General features: G+C 47.6%; 1 protein-coding gene across 3 annotated transcripts in view; it reads right to left on the reverse strand.

Moving 5' to 3' along the window:
* DIP2A (disco interacting protein 2 homolog A) overlaps positions 1-13,822 on the reverse strand; it is a 107,064-nt gene extending 93,242 nt beyond the window's left edge. For all 3 annotated transcript variants that reach the window (XM_025380126.1, XM_025380129.1, XM_025380127.1), the window contains exon 1: positions 13,516-13,822. In XM_025380126.1, the coding sequence (XP_025235911.1) occupies positions 13,516-13,606 (91 nt within the window). In that variant the 5' untranslated portion in view covers positions 13,607-13,822. The remainder of the gene's footprint in view (positions 1-13,515) is intronic.
* Positions 13,823-16,013: the final 2,191 nt, after the last annotated feature.

Below are 16,013 nucleotides of genomic sequence, written 5' to 3' on the forward strand. Positions count from 1 at the left end.
GCCATTCTCCGGCCTCAGCCTCCCGAGTAGCTGGGACTACAGGCGCCCGCCACCTCGCCCGGCTAGTTTTTTGTATTTCTTAATAGAGACGGGGTTTCACCCTGTTAGCCAGGATGGTCTCGATCTCCTGACCTCGTGATCCGCCCGTCTCGGCCTCCCAAAGTGCTGGGATTACAGGCTTGAGCCACCGCGCCCGGCCATGAATTCTTTTTTTTTTCTGAAACAGAATTTCGCTCGTTTCCCAGGCTGGAGTGCAGTGGTACCATCTTGACTCACTGCAACCTCCGCCTCCTGGGTTCAAGCGATTCTCCTGCCTCAGCCTCCCGAGTAGCTGGGATTACAGGCGCACGCCACCATGCCTGGCTAATTTTTTTTTTTTTTTTTTTTGAGACAGACTCTCACTCTGTTGTCCAGGCTAGAGTGCAATGGTATGATCTCCACTCACTCCACCTCCCGGATTCAAGAGATTCTCCTGTCTCAGCCTCCTGAGTAGCTGGGATTACAGGCACGCGCCACCACGTCTGCCTAATTTTTGTGTTTTTACTAGAGACAGGGTTTCACCATGTTGGTCAGGCTGGTCTCAAACTCCTGACCTCGTGATCCGCCCACCTCAGCCTCCCAAAGTGCTGGGATTACAGGCGTGAGCTACCACGCCTGACCCGCCCCCCACCCCCTTTTTTTTTTTTTGAGATGGAACTTCGTTCTTGTTGCCCAGGCTGGAGTGCAATGGCACAGTCTCAGTTCACCACAACCTCCACCTCCTGGGTTCAAGCGATTCTCCTGCCTCAGCTTCCCGAGTAGCTGGCATTACAGGCATGTGCAACCACACCTGGCTAATTTTGTATTTTTAGTAAAGACAGGGTTTCTCCATGTTGGTCAGGCTGGTCTTGAACTCCCAAACTCAGGTGATCCACCCACCTCGGCCTTCCCTAAATACTGGGGTTAGAGCATGAACTACTGCGCCCAGCCCATTTTTTGTATTTTTAGTAGAGATGGGGTTTCTCCATGTTGGCCAGGCTGGTCTCGAACTCCTGACCTCAGGTGATCCGGCCGCTTTGGCCTCCCAAAGTGCTGGGATTACAGGTGTGAGCCACCACACCCGGCCTGAATTCATTTTTATACTCAATAAATGTATATCACATCAGCCAAAATAATACATTAAAAGATTAAATATGTGATTTGAAAAACAAAACTGCAGCTCTTGAATTCGATCTTTTTTCTGAAAAGATGGAACACGCATTCTGGCCCCTGACCTGCCCTGATGATGAGAGAAGCAGTCACACGTGGCTAATGCTCACTGAGGACACACTACATGAAAGGGAACACAAGGCACGGGGGTGACTCCACTCCCTCATGCTCGTTTCCGTGAGGGCACATCATCAGGCAGAGTCTGTACTCCAGCAGACCAGTGCCCCCATCTCTGAATCTCTTTTCCAACTTCTAAGTCCTGCACGTACATTCCCTCCACTGTGAGACTAAAGGTCAAAGAGAAGGGAACTAAATGACCAATAGAGGCTGTCTCGGACTGCGCAACCCTGACACACAAACACCCTATACATCTTGGCTGAGGGCCTGCCCCTGGGAAAGAAGGCACCTAAAGACAGCATGTTTCTTACTCTCTGTCAACAAGTGCATGGTATGAGAGATCAAGGCAGTTTACAGGCCTGGCCAGCACTGAGCAGAACAGCAATGTCACTCTCTTCAAGGTCCTGTGGACTGCCCCAAGTGGGGAAGACCAACACAAGACACAGAAATATCAGAAGTATTAATACTTGGGATAATTACTTATTGCAATTATTTATTTCACTCCTTACAGTAAGTGCTCCTAAAGAAAAGTAGATGGTGCTAAGTTATATAGAGGGAGACTCAGCAAGCTAGAGGAGTTGGACATGGACAATGCATAAGCCTACTCTGGTGCCTGAAACTCAGAGGAACAAGGCAGGTTTGGCCCCTGCTCTCATGAAGCTTCACAATGGGTAACTAAACCAGAGTCAGACACAGGCAAGAGCATCCTGAGAAGAGTGAATAATTCAATACATATTGACCAACAGCTGTGTGCCAGGTACAGCCTTGAAGAGTAGACTATTAATAAGGGAGATAAACATCTAAACCTACAACGCCAGATATAAATCAGCCCTTGTAGCGTGGGTCTAATCAGTGACCCCCTGTAGCAGTTCATGTCCTCTGAAAAGCAGATGCTATCACAGGATTAGATGTGAAAGAGATTTATGTGGGAAAATGCCCTTGAGGGCAAATGGGGAGGGAACCAGTAGATGTTTGCCAGGGGAGGAGGAAAGGAAGGCAGGTCGGACAGAAAAAGTCTTACACTAAAGGCAGCACTAAGAAAGTTCCAGCCAGGTCAATGAGGAGTCCTTGAGACAAAGTTCTCATCAGGACTCCTGAGAAACAGCCTTGGTGTTCCTGCTATAGGAAGCACAGCCTCAGCTTGAGGGCAGTGTGGACCCACAGCACAGCGATGAGGCCATCAGTGGATTATGCCCTCATGGGCCCCAAATAAACGATAGATTAGATGTAAGTCATCGAGCTCCACACCAGTGAGGCTTCTCCAGCTTAGCCTGGATCCTACAGGAAGACAGGAGCAACAGTGCACTTATCTCAGTCTCCCCTAAGTTTTTTTCTTTCTGGTCATTTAAAGCAACAAAGACCACATTCTGATTCAACGGCTCCCTGAGGCACACATCTATCCTGCTGATGGGTTCACTGAATTAGAAAAACTGCTGTAAAAAAGCTAAGTATTAAACCATTTACAGAGGATTCTTTATTTGAAACGGAATAAACACCATGTGAGGTTTTCACTTTTATTACTTCAATAAGCATCCATTGAAATGCCTAAAATGTGCAAGGTGCTGGAGACAGAAAGATGAGCAGATCAAACCTTCCTCTTGAAATGTTCCCTGTAAAATAGTATAGAAAAGACAAGCAAACAAATAATCACGAACAAATAATTATGATCCTACAAGAGTGATACAACGAGTTTTAAAAGGATACAGAGCACAGGCACGTTATTCTGTGAAGGTAGGGGAGAAGGGGGCTTTAGTAGAAGGCAGAGCCTCAAACAGAAAGTGAAGTTTAAACTTAAGCGGTCAAAGAAAGACAGGAACTAAACAGGTACAGAAGAGCTGGCAATGAAGCATGTTTAAAGTTTTAGGATATTAAAATGGAAATCACTGATATTTCTTTTTTAAACCGACATATGATTAACCTATAAGAACTTGTGCATATTTAATGTATAAATTTTGATGAGTTTAAAGATAAGTATATCCCTGTGAAACCATCACCATAAACATAATCATCAACTCTAAAAGTTTCTTCCTCTCTTCTTGTTTGTGATAAGAACATTTAACATGAGATCTACTCTCTTAACAAATTTTTAATTATACGATATCGTTAACTATATGCACTTAGCTGTATAGCAGCTCTCTAGGAGTTACTCATCTTGTATAACTGAAACTACATACCCTTTGATCAACACCTTCCAGATTCTCCCACCACCCCAGTCCCTGGCAACCACCATTCTACTCTCTGCTTCCATGAGTCTGAATATTTTAAATTCCTGATACAAGTGGGCTTGTGTAGGATTTGTTCTGGTGCTGATTTTCTTTTTTTTTTTTAGTCAGGGTCTCATGGAGTGCAGTGGTGCAATTTCAGGTCACTGCAGCCTCCACCAGTCCCAGGTTCAAGTAGTTCTCCCTGCCTCAGCCACCGCAGTAGGTGGGATTACAGGTGTGCACCACCACACCCGGCTTTTTTTTTTTTTTTTTGAGACAGAATCTCAGTGTGTCACCCAGGCTGGAGTGCAGTGGCACAATCTCAGTTCACTGCAACCTCCGCCTCCTGGGTTCAAGAGATTCTCCTGCCTCAGTCTCCCAAGTAGCTGGGATTGCAGGTACGTACCACCATGCCAGGCTTTTTTTTTTTTTTTTTTTTTAAAGTAGAGGCAGAGTTTTGTCATGTTGCCCAGGCTGGTCTCAAACTCCTGGACTCAAGGGATCTGTCCACCTCGGCCTCCCAAACTGCTGGGATTACAGGCGTGAGCCACTGCACCCGGCCCTAATTTTCATATTTTTTAGGAGAGATGGGGTTTCACCATGTTACTCAGGCTGATACCAAACTCCTGAGTTCAAATGATCCACCCTCCTCAGCTGTCCTCCTCGACCTCTCAAAGTGCTGGGATTACAGGTGTGAGCCACTGTGCCCAGCTGGTGCTGATATTTTTAAAGAAACTTAGAAATCAAACTTTTGTAAAGAGACACTTTTACTGGGATAATTTACTATGAAAAAAAAAAACCTCTAAAGAGGGTATTCCCAAATCATGAATAATAAATTTTGCTAGTGTAACATACAAGTCAACTAGTCAGTACGTATAATGTTTAAAGATTTTCAAACATATTTTATAAATTAAAATGCCTGATTGTCCTTACATACACAAACTGAAATATTTATTAAACTAAGCAATAGCTTTAAAATGTTATAAAAAAAATAAATAGACGATGACATCCATGTCTTTCAGCTACTATGTTCCAGTTATTCAAGAGGCTGAGGCAAGAAGATCGTTTGAACCCAGTAGTTCAAGGCAGCAGTGAGCTATCCTCACACCACTGCACTCGCACCTAGGCAACAGAGCAAGACAAGACACTATCTTAAAAAAAATAAAACATAAAAAATAAATGGCCGCGCACGGTGGCTCAAGCCTGTAATCCCAGCACTTTGGGAGGCCGAGGCCGGCAGATCACGAGGTCAGGAGATCGAGACCATCCTGGCTAACACGGTGAAACCCCGTCTCTACTAAAAATACAAAAAACTAGCCGGGCGAGGTGGCGGCGCCTGTGGTCCCAGCTACTCGGGAGGCTGAGGCAGGAGAATGGCGGGAACCCGGGAGGCGGAGCTTGCAGTGAGCTGAGATCCGGCCACTGCACTCCAGCCTGTGGGACAGAGCGAGACTCCGTCTCAAAAAAAAAACAAAACACAAAAACAAAAAAAAAAACTAATACTGTGAAATTTTTTAAATACTTACCTCATTTAAATTTTTACTTTTATTTATTTATTTTTTGAGACGGAGTCTCGCTCTGTCGCCCAGGCTGGAGTGCGGTGGTGCCATTTCGGTTCACTGCAGGCTCCGCCCCCCGGGGTTCCCGCCATTCTCCTGCCTCCGCCTCCCGAGAAGCTGGGACTACAGGCGCCTCTACCACGCCCAGCTAGTTTTTTGTATTTTTAGTAGAGACGGGTTTTCACCGTGTTAGCCAGGATGGTCTCGACCTCCCGAGCTAGTGATCTGCCCACCTTGGCCTCCCAAAGTGATGGAATTACAGGCGTGAGCCAACGCGCCCGGCCTAACTCATTTAAAAGTTTTAATAATAAACTGACTAGATGTTAAGGTAAATAATATTTTTTACTAAAAATAAAAGATTTCTGAAAACAAAAACATTTAGTGAGAAGAGGTATTATTTTACATTTTTGCAAGTCACTTTAACTCTGGCTTCAGAGAAGACAATATGGGTTCTCATACCTGCTCCTGCATCCAATCTGTTGCACTGTGTGGTGTTTTGGTTGAAGTCTATGAATCAAAGCCTTTTTCAGACAGACATGCGTTTGGAAAAGGGTGGGGTGTCTCAGCAGCCTTTTCAGATCACTGTGGACACTCTTCCTTGATACAACACCAAAACCAGGCAAGGGATAGTCTCTTAAAAAAAAATAGTTGGGTCCCGGTGCGGTGGCTCATGCCTGTAATCCCAGCACTTTGGGAGGCCAAGGGAGGCAGATCACGAGGTCAGGAAATTGAGACCAGCCTGACCAACATGGTGAAACCCCATCTCTACTAAAAATACAAAAATTAGCCAGTCCTGGTGGCACGCACCCGTAGTCCCAGCTACTCAGGAGGCTGAGGCAGGAGAATCACTTGAACCTGGGAGGCAGAGGTTGCAGTGAGCTGAGATCGCGCCACTGCACTCCAGCCTGGGAAACAGAGCAAGACTCCATCTCAAAAAAAAAAAAAAGTTGTAATGTAGAATCTAAAACTCTATCAGTGAACTTTTCGTATCATTACATTAAAATCCATTGGTCTATCTTTTGAGTGAATCTTTTACCCATGCACTATGACTTTGTAACATGGTGCGATGGTGAGCTGGAAAATATTAGTTCACAGAATTATGTGGCTCTTCCAAATGTTGACACATTTCATTATATAATATCAAATATTCATTATATTGTCACCAATCTCATCAAAGAAGTCCTTAACTATTGGGAAACTGTCAAGCTCAAGGTAGCAGATAAAAGTGTTTCAAAATTTTTATTTTTGCTTGAAAGCACAAATATTATCATTGGTCATAAATTGTCAGTTATTTTCTTTCATTTATTTTCCAGAAAATGTCCACCAAATACCCAAGTCTCAATAACTGCAGATTGTCTGCTACCAACTTTTTCAAGCAAAAATGGCATTTCACAATAAAAGTAGCTAGTTCGCTTTACAACTCAAACTACAGAACTGCTGTTTCTCAAAACAGGCACTGTCCCTCTTTGTGCAGCAAAAAAAGCACTTCATGTACTTCCCATTTCCTCATGTAAAGACAAAAGGCCAAAATTTTTTTTAAATGTTTACTGCTTCATCAGGGTATGTTTAAGTGAAAGCAGCCCTTTTTGTTTTTTTAAAACTGCAAGTGGACAGGTAGTGAATAATGACTGTTAGTGCCACTTGGAGTCCCTGCCTCAATTTACATTAAAGTGCCAGCAGTTTTCCCTACGATTGCTTTTGGACCATCAGTACATGTGTCAACACAATCAAAATAGAAATGGCATCTTAGTATTATTATAAAAATAGTCTCCCTCCGCCTCCCGGGTTTGAGCGATTCTCCTGCCTCAGCCTCCCAAGTAGCTGGGATTACAGGAATGTGCCACCATGACCGGCTAATTTTTTTTTTTTTTTTGTATTTAGTAGCAATGGGGTTTCGTCATGTTGGTCAGGCTGGTCTCGAACTACTGACCTGAGGTGATCCACCCACCTCGGCTTCCCAAAGTGCTGGGATTACACCATGCCCAGCCGTAAATCTGGCTTTTGACACCTGAAATATTACCTAGAACACAGTGGACACTGAATAAGTGAAAACAAATGCAAAAACAAAAAGCAGCAAGAACTCCAAAAGAGGGGACAAATGACATGGGAGTTCTGAGAAAGCAGTCACATCAGAGATGATCAAGGAAGGTTCAAAATAAGAGCGTGCTTTGAATATTCCCTCAAAGTTTTTTTTCAGCAATTTATTCTATATTATAAAGATCCTCACCATTCTTATCCATCATTCAAGGGAAATTCTGCTTTCCTGAAACAACAAATATTGGTTCAAATTCTGAATTGTGTTCAGAAGAATTATCGTCATTACGTACCACGTAACTAAAGTGCTCTAGAAAATAATCTAGATGCTGTTCCAGGAGAAATTCCCTATCTCATATTCTGACATTTGTTGTGTGTTTTCTTCAAGAAAAAAAGAAAGACATGAATACCAACAGTGAGCCGAGATCGCGCCACTGCACGAGCCTGGGAGACAGAGCCAGACTCCGTCTCAAAAAATAAATAAATAAATAAAAAAGAAAACGCCCAATGCTGCAGTGTTGAGAGGCAGAACAGAGGTGATTAGCGGATTAATGCTGTTATCGCAGGAATAGGTTAGTTATCAGGAATAGGTTCCAGACAAAAGGAACCTATTGTCAAAAGGATGAGTTTGGCTCCCTTCCTCTCTCGTCCACACATTCTCTTGCCTTCTCACCTTCCACCATGGGACAACACGCCAAGAAAGTCCTTGCTAGATGCTAGTACCTTAATATTGGACTTCCACCCTCTGGAACTGTGAGAAATAAATTTTCTTTGTAAATTACCTATGTGTGGAGTTCTGTTACAGAACACAAACACAACACAAAATAGACTGAGAGAGCATTTGGGCTGGCCTTTGACAGATGAGTAGAATTAGAACATGAGAACCTTTTTTTTTTTTTTTTTGAGACGAAGTTTCGCTTTTGTTGCCCAGGCTGGAGTGCAATGGCGCAAACCCGGCTCACTGCAACCTCTGCCTCCCGGGTTCAAGCGATTCTCCTGCCTCAGCCTTCCAAGTAGCTGGGATTACAGGCGTGTGCCACCACGCCCGGCTAATTTTTTGTATTTAGTAGAGAGGGGTTGCGCCATGTTGGTCAAACTGGTCTGGAACTCCTAATCTCAGGTGATCCACCCGCCTCAACCGCCCAAAGTGCTGGGATTACAGGCTTGAGCCACCGCGTCTGGCTGAACATGAGAACTTTTATATACCACAAAATAGTTAAGAAGCACAACAAATGTTTATTAACACAAAGGCAATGACAGGCTGTCATTCTGAAAATTAAGAATTATGGGCTGGGTGCGGTGGCTCACGCCTGTAATCCCAGCACTTTGGGAGGCTGAGGCAGGCAGATCACGAGGTCAGGATTTCAAGGTTAGCCTGGCCAACACGGTAAAATCCTGTCTCTGCTAAAGATACAAAAAATTAGCCAGGAGTGATGGCGCGTGCCTGTAATCCCAGCTACTTGGGAGGCTGAGACAGGAGAATCGCTTGAACCCAGGAGGTGGAAGATGCGAGCCAAGATCATGCCACTGCACTCCAGCCTGGGCAACAGTGAGACTCCATCTCAAAACACACACACACACACACAAACAAAATTATATCCCAGATTTTAGAAATTAAAGACAGTTGAAGAGGAAAAAAGCTTTGTGAGAGAAGTCTCTTACTGTATACCCACAGAGTTTTTCCCCCTTTTCATTTTATTCCATCTAGACTAGAAGTCCTGCATTGTTAGAATATAAGAAATCAAGAAAAAGACTAAAGTTAAAGCTATGGAATACACCTATTAACCAGAATAAAGTAATCGGAATGGGATAAAGGTAGCCTATTGTGTAGAAATTTCCTCTCTAACCCACTGCAGTCCAAAACAAAGAACAAAATGCCACTGTCCATGTTTTAAAAGCAGTTCAACAGCAATAGCTCCAAGACACTGTACAGCACTGGTATGCCAAAATCAGCTGTGAGGTGTGTCCAAGGTAATTTGTTACAGTAACAGGCAAAGCACAAAAGTTTTGGAATTAATTCTTCTTTAAATACCAAGGTTATGCCTCTAATGATCTCACTTTTATCAATGAACATCCTGATAGGTTTTCAGGAACCACATGTAAGAATTCTTCTCTATGTGTTCATGGTTGGGGGGGCAGGGGGTGTAAGAAGAGTGGGGTTCCATGTACCTTTTTTTTTTTTTTTTTTTTTGAGACGGAGTCTCACTCTGTCACCCAGGCTGGAGTGCAGTGGCCGGATCTCAGCTCACTGCAAGCTCCGCCTCCCGGGTTCACGCCATTCTCCTGCCTCAGCCACCCGAGTAGCTGGGACTACAGGCGCCCGCCGCCTCGCCCGGCTAGTTTTTTGTATTTTTTAGTAGAGACGGGGTTTCACCGTGTTAGCCAGGATGGTCTCGATCTCCTGACCTCGTGATCCGCCCGTCTCGGCCTCCCAAAGTGCTGGGATTACAGGCCTGAGCCACTGCGCCCGGCCGGGTTCCATGTACTTCTACTCTTCATCTTCATCTTAATCTGAAGCAGACTCCTGAGTCAAGAGGGCAAACAGCCAGAAAAGTTAAGGAGCACGAACACAGCTATGCCTTATTTCCCTCTTGGGAATCTACAACAGAAATTCAGCAAACTTGCCCTATAGAAAGAAATCATAGCATTCTACCAGAACTTTCCCTCAGGGCCAATGCCAATCACAATGGTTGATGATGAGAATGAGTGAGGATGTTGGAGAATAAGGCCAGGTGTGAGGTATGAAGAAAGGCAGGGGATACTTTCAACAGGCTGAGGGGAAGGCATGCAGGATTTTCTAGATTATTCAGGTATCACTCATTACCAGTTCTGTTGAAAACAGCATCTTTGTAACTGTTAAGCTTCTTCTTCCTTCCAACCTACCAAGCACAGTGACAACTCTAAGTTTTAGGCAATTTCTCAGATAAATGTGAATGCTATAAAAAAGTTATACTATTTTGACAATCTATAAAAATAATAACAATGAAACACTAACGTTGGTTGTTTCAGCACTATAACTCATTACTAATATCTCCCTTTAATTATATAAATAAGACACCTTACCAGTTTCAAAGCATTTTCACATACATTATCTGACTGAATCTCGACAGTAAACCTGGAATGTCAATAAAGCTGATATTCACCCCCTTTTACCCCTGACTAAACCCAAGTTTGGAGACATTATAATTCATTGGAGATTCACAGACATTTTACCAGATGCCCACCACTGTGTGAAAATGCCAAAAATCTGCCTAAAACAAAGTCCTTATCAGTAAGCATCTCCAAATCCAACAGGGAGACCCCACGTCAACCACCACCACCATATAAACTACAGAAGCCAGCATTAACCTGTGGAAGCGCCTGGAAGCAGGTCCACGTGTGACTGTGCCTAAGTAATCACTGACCTATCGTGGCCAAAAGAAAAATGTCAGGCCAGTCTAGGAGCAGGGAAAGAAGCCAAGAAGCCAGAGCTTCCACCTCCTTGGCTGCCACTCTACTACTCTGCTCTCTGCTGTCTTTTCCCCTTAACACTTTTTTTTTTGAGACGAGGTCTCACTCTGTCTTCTAGACTGGAATGCAGTGACACTAAAAAGGCTCACAACCTCGTCAAGTGATCCTCCCACCTCAGCCCCTCAAGTAGCTGGGACTACAGGCACACATCACCATGTCCAGCAAATTTATTTTTATTTTCCTTTTGGAAGAGACAGGGTCTCCCTGTGTTGCCTAGGCTGGTCTCAAACTCCCGGGCTCAAGTGATCCTCCTGCCTCGGCCTCCCAATATGCAGACATAACAGGACTGAGCCGCTATTTCTGGGCTTCATACTTTTTTTGTTTACCCCCTTTCTCAGCTTACGCTACTTTTCCAGGTTCCTCTCCACGTTACATAATCTTATACCTTTACTTATCTATACATCCCCTACATATGTCTAAGATGACAAGAGCATAAATGGATCCAACAGATAGGAAACATTTCTTTCATTTAAGTACCTGTGTTCTGTCGCACAAATTATAAAGTTCTTTGAGGAAAGGATTCAATTGTCCATGCCTAGCAAGCACTCAAACACGACTACAAAACAACGAAAAATTGAGGGAATAACGAATACACTGGAGCAGAAATTAGGAGCAATATGCAAAAATGTTTGAAATCTATAGAATCTAAACCGCATATATGTGATTTTCCCTAAAGAGCCTTAACAAATGTGGTACAGTAGATCCTGTCAAACCCATTCCTAATTTAATTTTGCCAGACTGCCTAAAGAGCATCTAATCACCAAGAATTCTCAAATTCATCCATTTCTTTCCTTTTTTTTCCTTTTTTTTCTGTGAGAGACAGGGTCTCGTTCTATTGCCCAGGCTGGAGTGCTCCAGGGCTCAAGTGATCCTCCTGCCTCAGCCTCCCCAGTAGCCGGGACTACAGGTGCACACCATCACGCCCGGCTAATTTTTTTTAATACTGTAGAGACAGAGTCTTGCTATGTTGCCCAAGCTGTTCTGAACTCCTGTCTCCAAGCCAACGTGGCCTCCCAAAATGTTGGGATTACAAGCATGAACCACTGTGTACTCCGCCTGTACTGCCATTTTTAAAAATGTGCCACAAGCCAGGCACGGTGGCTCATGCCTGTACTTTGGGAGGCCGAGGCAGGCGGATCACCTGAGGTCAGGAGTTCGAGACCAGCCTAGTCAACATGGTGATACCCTGACTCTACTAAAAATACAAAAATTGGCCTAGCATGGTGGCAAGCGCCTGTCATCCCTGCTACTCGGGAGGCTGAGGCAGAAGAATCACTTGTACCTGGGAGGCAGAGGTTGCAGTGAGCCGAGATCACATCATTGCACTCCAGCCTGGGCGACAGAGCAAGACTCCATCTCAAAAAAAAAAAAAACATGCCACATATCACAACATTTTTAAAAAGCTGAATGCTGAATTCAAAATAGTTGCAAGTACACGTTGTATTATATGTAAAACAAGATCACAACAGCATCTACCTCCCTAAGGTTGGTAAGGATTAAATGACTTACTATATGCTAGTGCATATAAATTAGATGTTTTGAGAAATAACTACCCCAGACCCAGCAAAATGTTATCAATCTGAAACTTAAATTAAGAATAATAAGATTATTAAAAAATGGATTCTAAAAGCCGAAAATGCATTTAGGTCTCAAAAACAGAGTAAGAATCAATTACATGCTTTTCTTCAAGGACTGCAAGTCCTTTCTGACACTGGAGAACTTAACTCTTTCCTAACGACAGCCAAAAGGAATATCAGGACACAGGCCTTGAAAGGGATAACATCCAAATGGGAAATGCCACCCACCACCTCTGAAGCCAGATTACTCCAGTCTATTTTTATCAACCAACCATTTATAGGACTTTTTTTTTTTTACTTTAAAAAATTCCATGAGGGGGCTAACAACTCCTAAGTGTTATGTGCTTTGCATACATTAAAGTATTTTAGCCTCATAACAATCCAAAATGGAAAGTGCTGTTATAACCCCGCTTTATAGATAATAAAATGAGGCACAGGGTGCAGCTCCTAGAGTATCAGGTGCGCGGCAAGGGCTCCCAGATCCGAGGGAAGTAGCTGCCTGCAGACAACGGGCGCAGTCACCCCAGTGAAGCCCAGACCAAGCCCAGACCTACAGCCTTTAGAAAAGCAGGGCTCACACCTTGGGGCAAAAGTGGTCATTCCTCTCAAGATTCTCACAACTGTCCAAACGACCTAGTCAAAGCCAGTCCTTGGGGTCGGATCCCATGGGGGGAGCAGCTGGGTATAGGAAAAAGTCTCCAGAAGTTTGGCAGGGGTCCCGATGTGGGGGTCCAGTCGGGGGTCTTGGGTGCAGGGCCGTTTTGGGGTCCTGGGGTGAGGAGTAAGGGTCCCAGGTGTGAGGGGCCAGGGGGAGGTGGGGTCCTTGTACGAGAGGCGGGACAGTACTCCCTGGTTTGAGGGGCCGCGCGGGGGTGCCGGGGCTGAGGGTCGGGGGTCCGGAGGGGCAGCGCGGGACTCCCAGGGTGAAGGGTGGGGTCCCCGGGGTGAGGGGCCGCGCGGGGTTCCGGGGGTGAGGGGCAGGAAGTCCCGGGGGGAGGGGTGGGGTCCCGGGCGTGAGGAGCTGCGCTGGGGTCCCGGGGGTGAGGGGCGGGGATCCTGGGGGTGAAGGGCAGGGGTCTCGGAGTGAGGGGCCGTGCTGGGGTCCCGGGTGAGAGGCGGGGTCCCGGGGTTGAGGAACGGTGTCTCCGGGGCGAGGGTTGGGGTCCCGGGGTACAGGAACCGGGGTTCCGTTGAGGGCCAGGGGTCCCAGGGGCGAGAGGCCGCGTGGGGGTCCCGGGAGTGAAGGGCGGGGTCCCGGAGCGAGGGGCTGCGCGGGGGTCCCGGGTGAGGGCGGGTCGTGGGGGTTGAGGGCGGGGTCCGGCTCACCTTCAGACAGCTCCAGCTCCAGCTCAGCCAGGCTCTCCCGCACCTCTGCAGGCAGCGGCGCCGCCTCCAGCGGGCACCCGCGGTCAGCCATGGCCAGGCCGGCTAGCGTCCGGGCAGAGGCTGCAACCGGACCGGGCCTGGCGGCGGCAGCGCACACCACGGCTACGTCGCTCCCCTCAGGCCAACAACCTACATCCGCCAGGCGAGGAGCGGGAGGCGGCGGGGCAGGGGCGCGGCCAGAGCGGCAACGCACCCGCCCGGGAACGAGCGCGGATGGCTCCTCCGCGCCGCCGCCGCCTCGCGCGCTCCTGAGCGCCCGGCCGGCCCTACGCGGGCGCGCGTGCGCGGCGGGAAGGGCGGGTAGCGAGCGCGCGTGCGCAGTGGGTCTCGCGCCTGGGCTGCCCTCCCGGCCCCGCCCAGCAACACCAGAGCCTCGCTTCCATTGGCCCGAAGACGCGTCGATGCCGCTCCGGGCTCCCATTGGGAGAGGCGGGAGAGCGCCGCTCCCGACAGGCTGTGCGCTGGGCCGGCCTGAGGGTGGCTGGTCTGACTGGGCCAGGCCGTCGAGTTGCGGCCCGAGGCGCCTGCGTGGGGATGACCAGCCCGTGGGCGTTGGCGCTGACCCTCCCGGCGCCGCTGGTGGCCCCGCGCGCGGCCCTCCCCCCGACCCGCCCCTCCCGGGGTTCCTCCTCGGTCCCCGCGGCGTGGCGCATCCGCGTTGACCGCTGTCTTCGCTTTCGGGCTGTGCTGACCGCAAACGCTGCGCAGTCCGTGGTGGCGGCGAGGCACCTTTCTCGTGCCTTTGCCTGTGTTCACGCTTTGTTTTAAAAAATAGCCCTAGAAGGACACGTCGCTGGCCCCGAAGGAGCCCCAACAGCCATTGGGACCGCGACGTGACCTTGGAGGGCGGGAGGACGGACGAGGGGCCTGGCGGAGCTAGACTGAGAGGGCCCCGCCGCCTCCTGAAGGCCCTGCTCCCCGAATGTGTGGGGGTGTGTCTGACGGTGCGAGCGTGGCCGTGGCCGTGCCCCGATGCCGCCCGCCTGTTACTGAGTGAGGCAGGGGTGTCCGAGTCTGCCAGCTTCAGCAGTTCTTGTTCCAGAGCTCCGCACGAGGCTGGCCAAAGCTTTGCGGGACCTGCACACCCTTCTTCCTCCGTCCAGTCCTGCTTCCGTGCCCTTCCTTTCACAGGCGTAGATACCATGTCGACGTTCTCGTACCCCACGCTCCGTCGCAGCATCTGCTTCTGGAGAAACCATTCTGCAACAGTAAAGCTGGTGAGAAGATGGGATTCGAGGCTGCGTCACTCACTCACCAGTAGTGAAGTAGGAGGGTGAAGTAGTGAAATGGAATGCACGAGTGGGTGAAGTATCAGACGTTTCATACATGCTGAACGTAGTAAAAAGAAGGAAAAAGGGATTGGATAGCTATTGCTTAGTGCCACCGAGTCTCTTAAGAATAGTGGTCAGCTGAAGGCAAGCAACATACAGTTGTAAGCCAGTAAGTCTGTCCGGTTGCGTACAGAGAAGCATCGTTTACTGCAGCAGGCCAAAGACAAGAACCAGACCCAGGAATTAACATCCCTGCTTGACTGAACTCCAAAAATAGGAAAACACCCAAACAAGGCAATACTCTTCCACTAAGTTTGGAGCCCTGCTAAGAAAAGATGAGGCCGGGCACAGTGGCTCACACCTGTAATCCCAGCACTTTGGGAGGCCGAAGCGGGAAGATCACTTGAGTCCAGGAGTTCAAGACCAGCTTGGGCAACATGACAAAACCCCGTCTCTACTGAAAACACAAAAAACTAGCTGGGCATGGTGGCCACGGCTGTGGTCCCAGCTACTTGGGAGGCTAAGGTGGGTGGATCACCTGAGCCCTGGAAGTCAGGGCTGTAGTGAGCTGTGATTGCACCACTGCACTCCAGTCTGGGCAACAGGAGTGAGGCCCTGTCTTTAAAAATAATAAAGAAAAGCTCATCATACATGGTTTGGAGATACCCGTGTAGATGCCTTCAAAGATTTTGACTCCCCAAACTACCTTAAACCTTTTTTTTGTAGACAGTGTCTCACTCTGTTGCCCCGACTGGAATGCAGTTGCTGGATCATGGCTCACTAGCCTCAACTTCCTGAGCTCAAAGGATCCTCCCACCTTAGCCTACTAAGTAACTGGGACTACAGGCACGTGTCACCATGGCTGGATACGTTTTTTATTATTTGTAGAGGCAAGGTCTTGCTATGTTGCCCAGGCTTGTCTCAAACTCCTAGGCCCCAGTAAGCCATCACACTTGGCCTGCCTTGAACCTGAAGCCCGCCGGGGTGGCTCACCTCTCCTACTAACCTGGCACTCCTCCTCTTCCCTCCCCCCACTTACTACACAGTAGATATATACTTATGGTTGTTTCTTTTGCATTATTCAGCTGGAAACAATGAGATAGAAAAGAGACTATAGCTCCCTCCTCCTCAAAAGAACTGTGTTACTAGTTTGCTGGGGCTTCAGTA

This window comes from Theropithecus gelada, chromosome 3 (assembly GCF_003255815.1).
Source record: "Theropithecus gelada isolate Dixy chromosome 3, Tgel_1.0, whole genome shotgun sequence".
Lineage (NCBI taxonomy): Eukaryota > Metazoa > Chordata > Mammalia > Primates > Cercopithecidae > Theropithecus > Theropithecus gelada.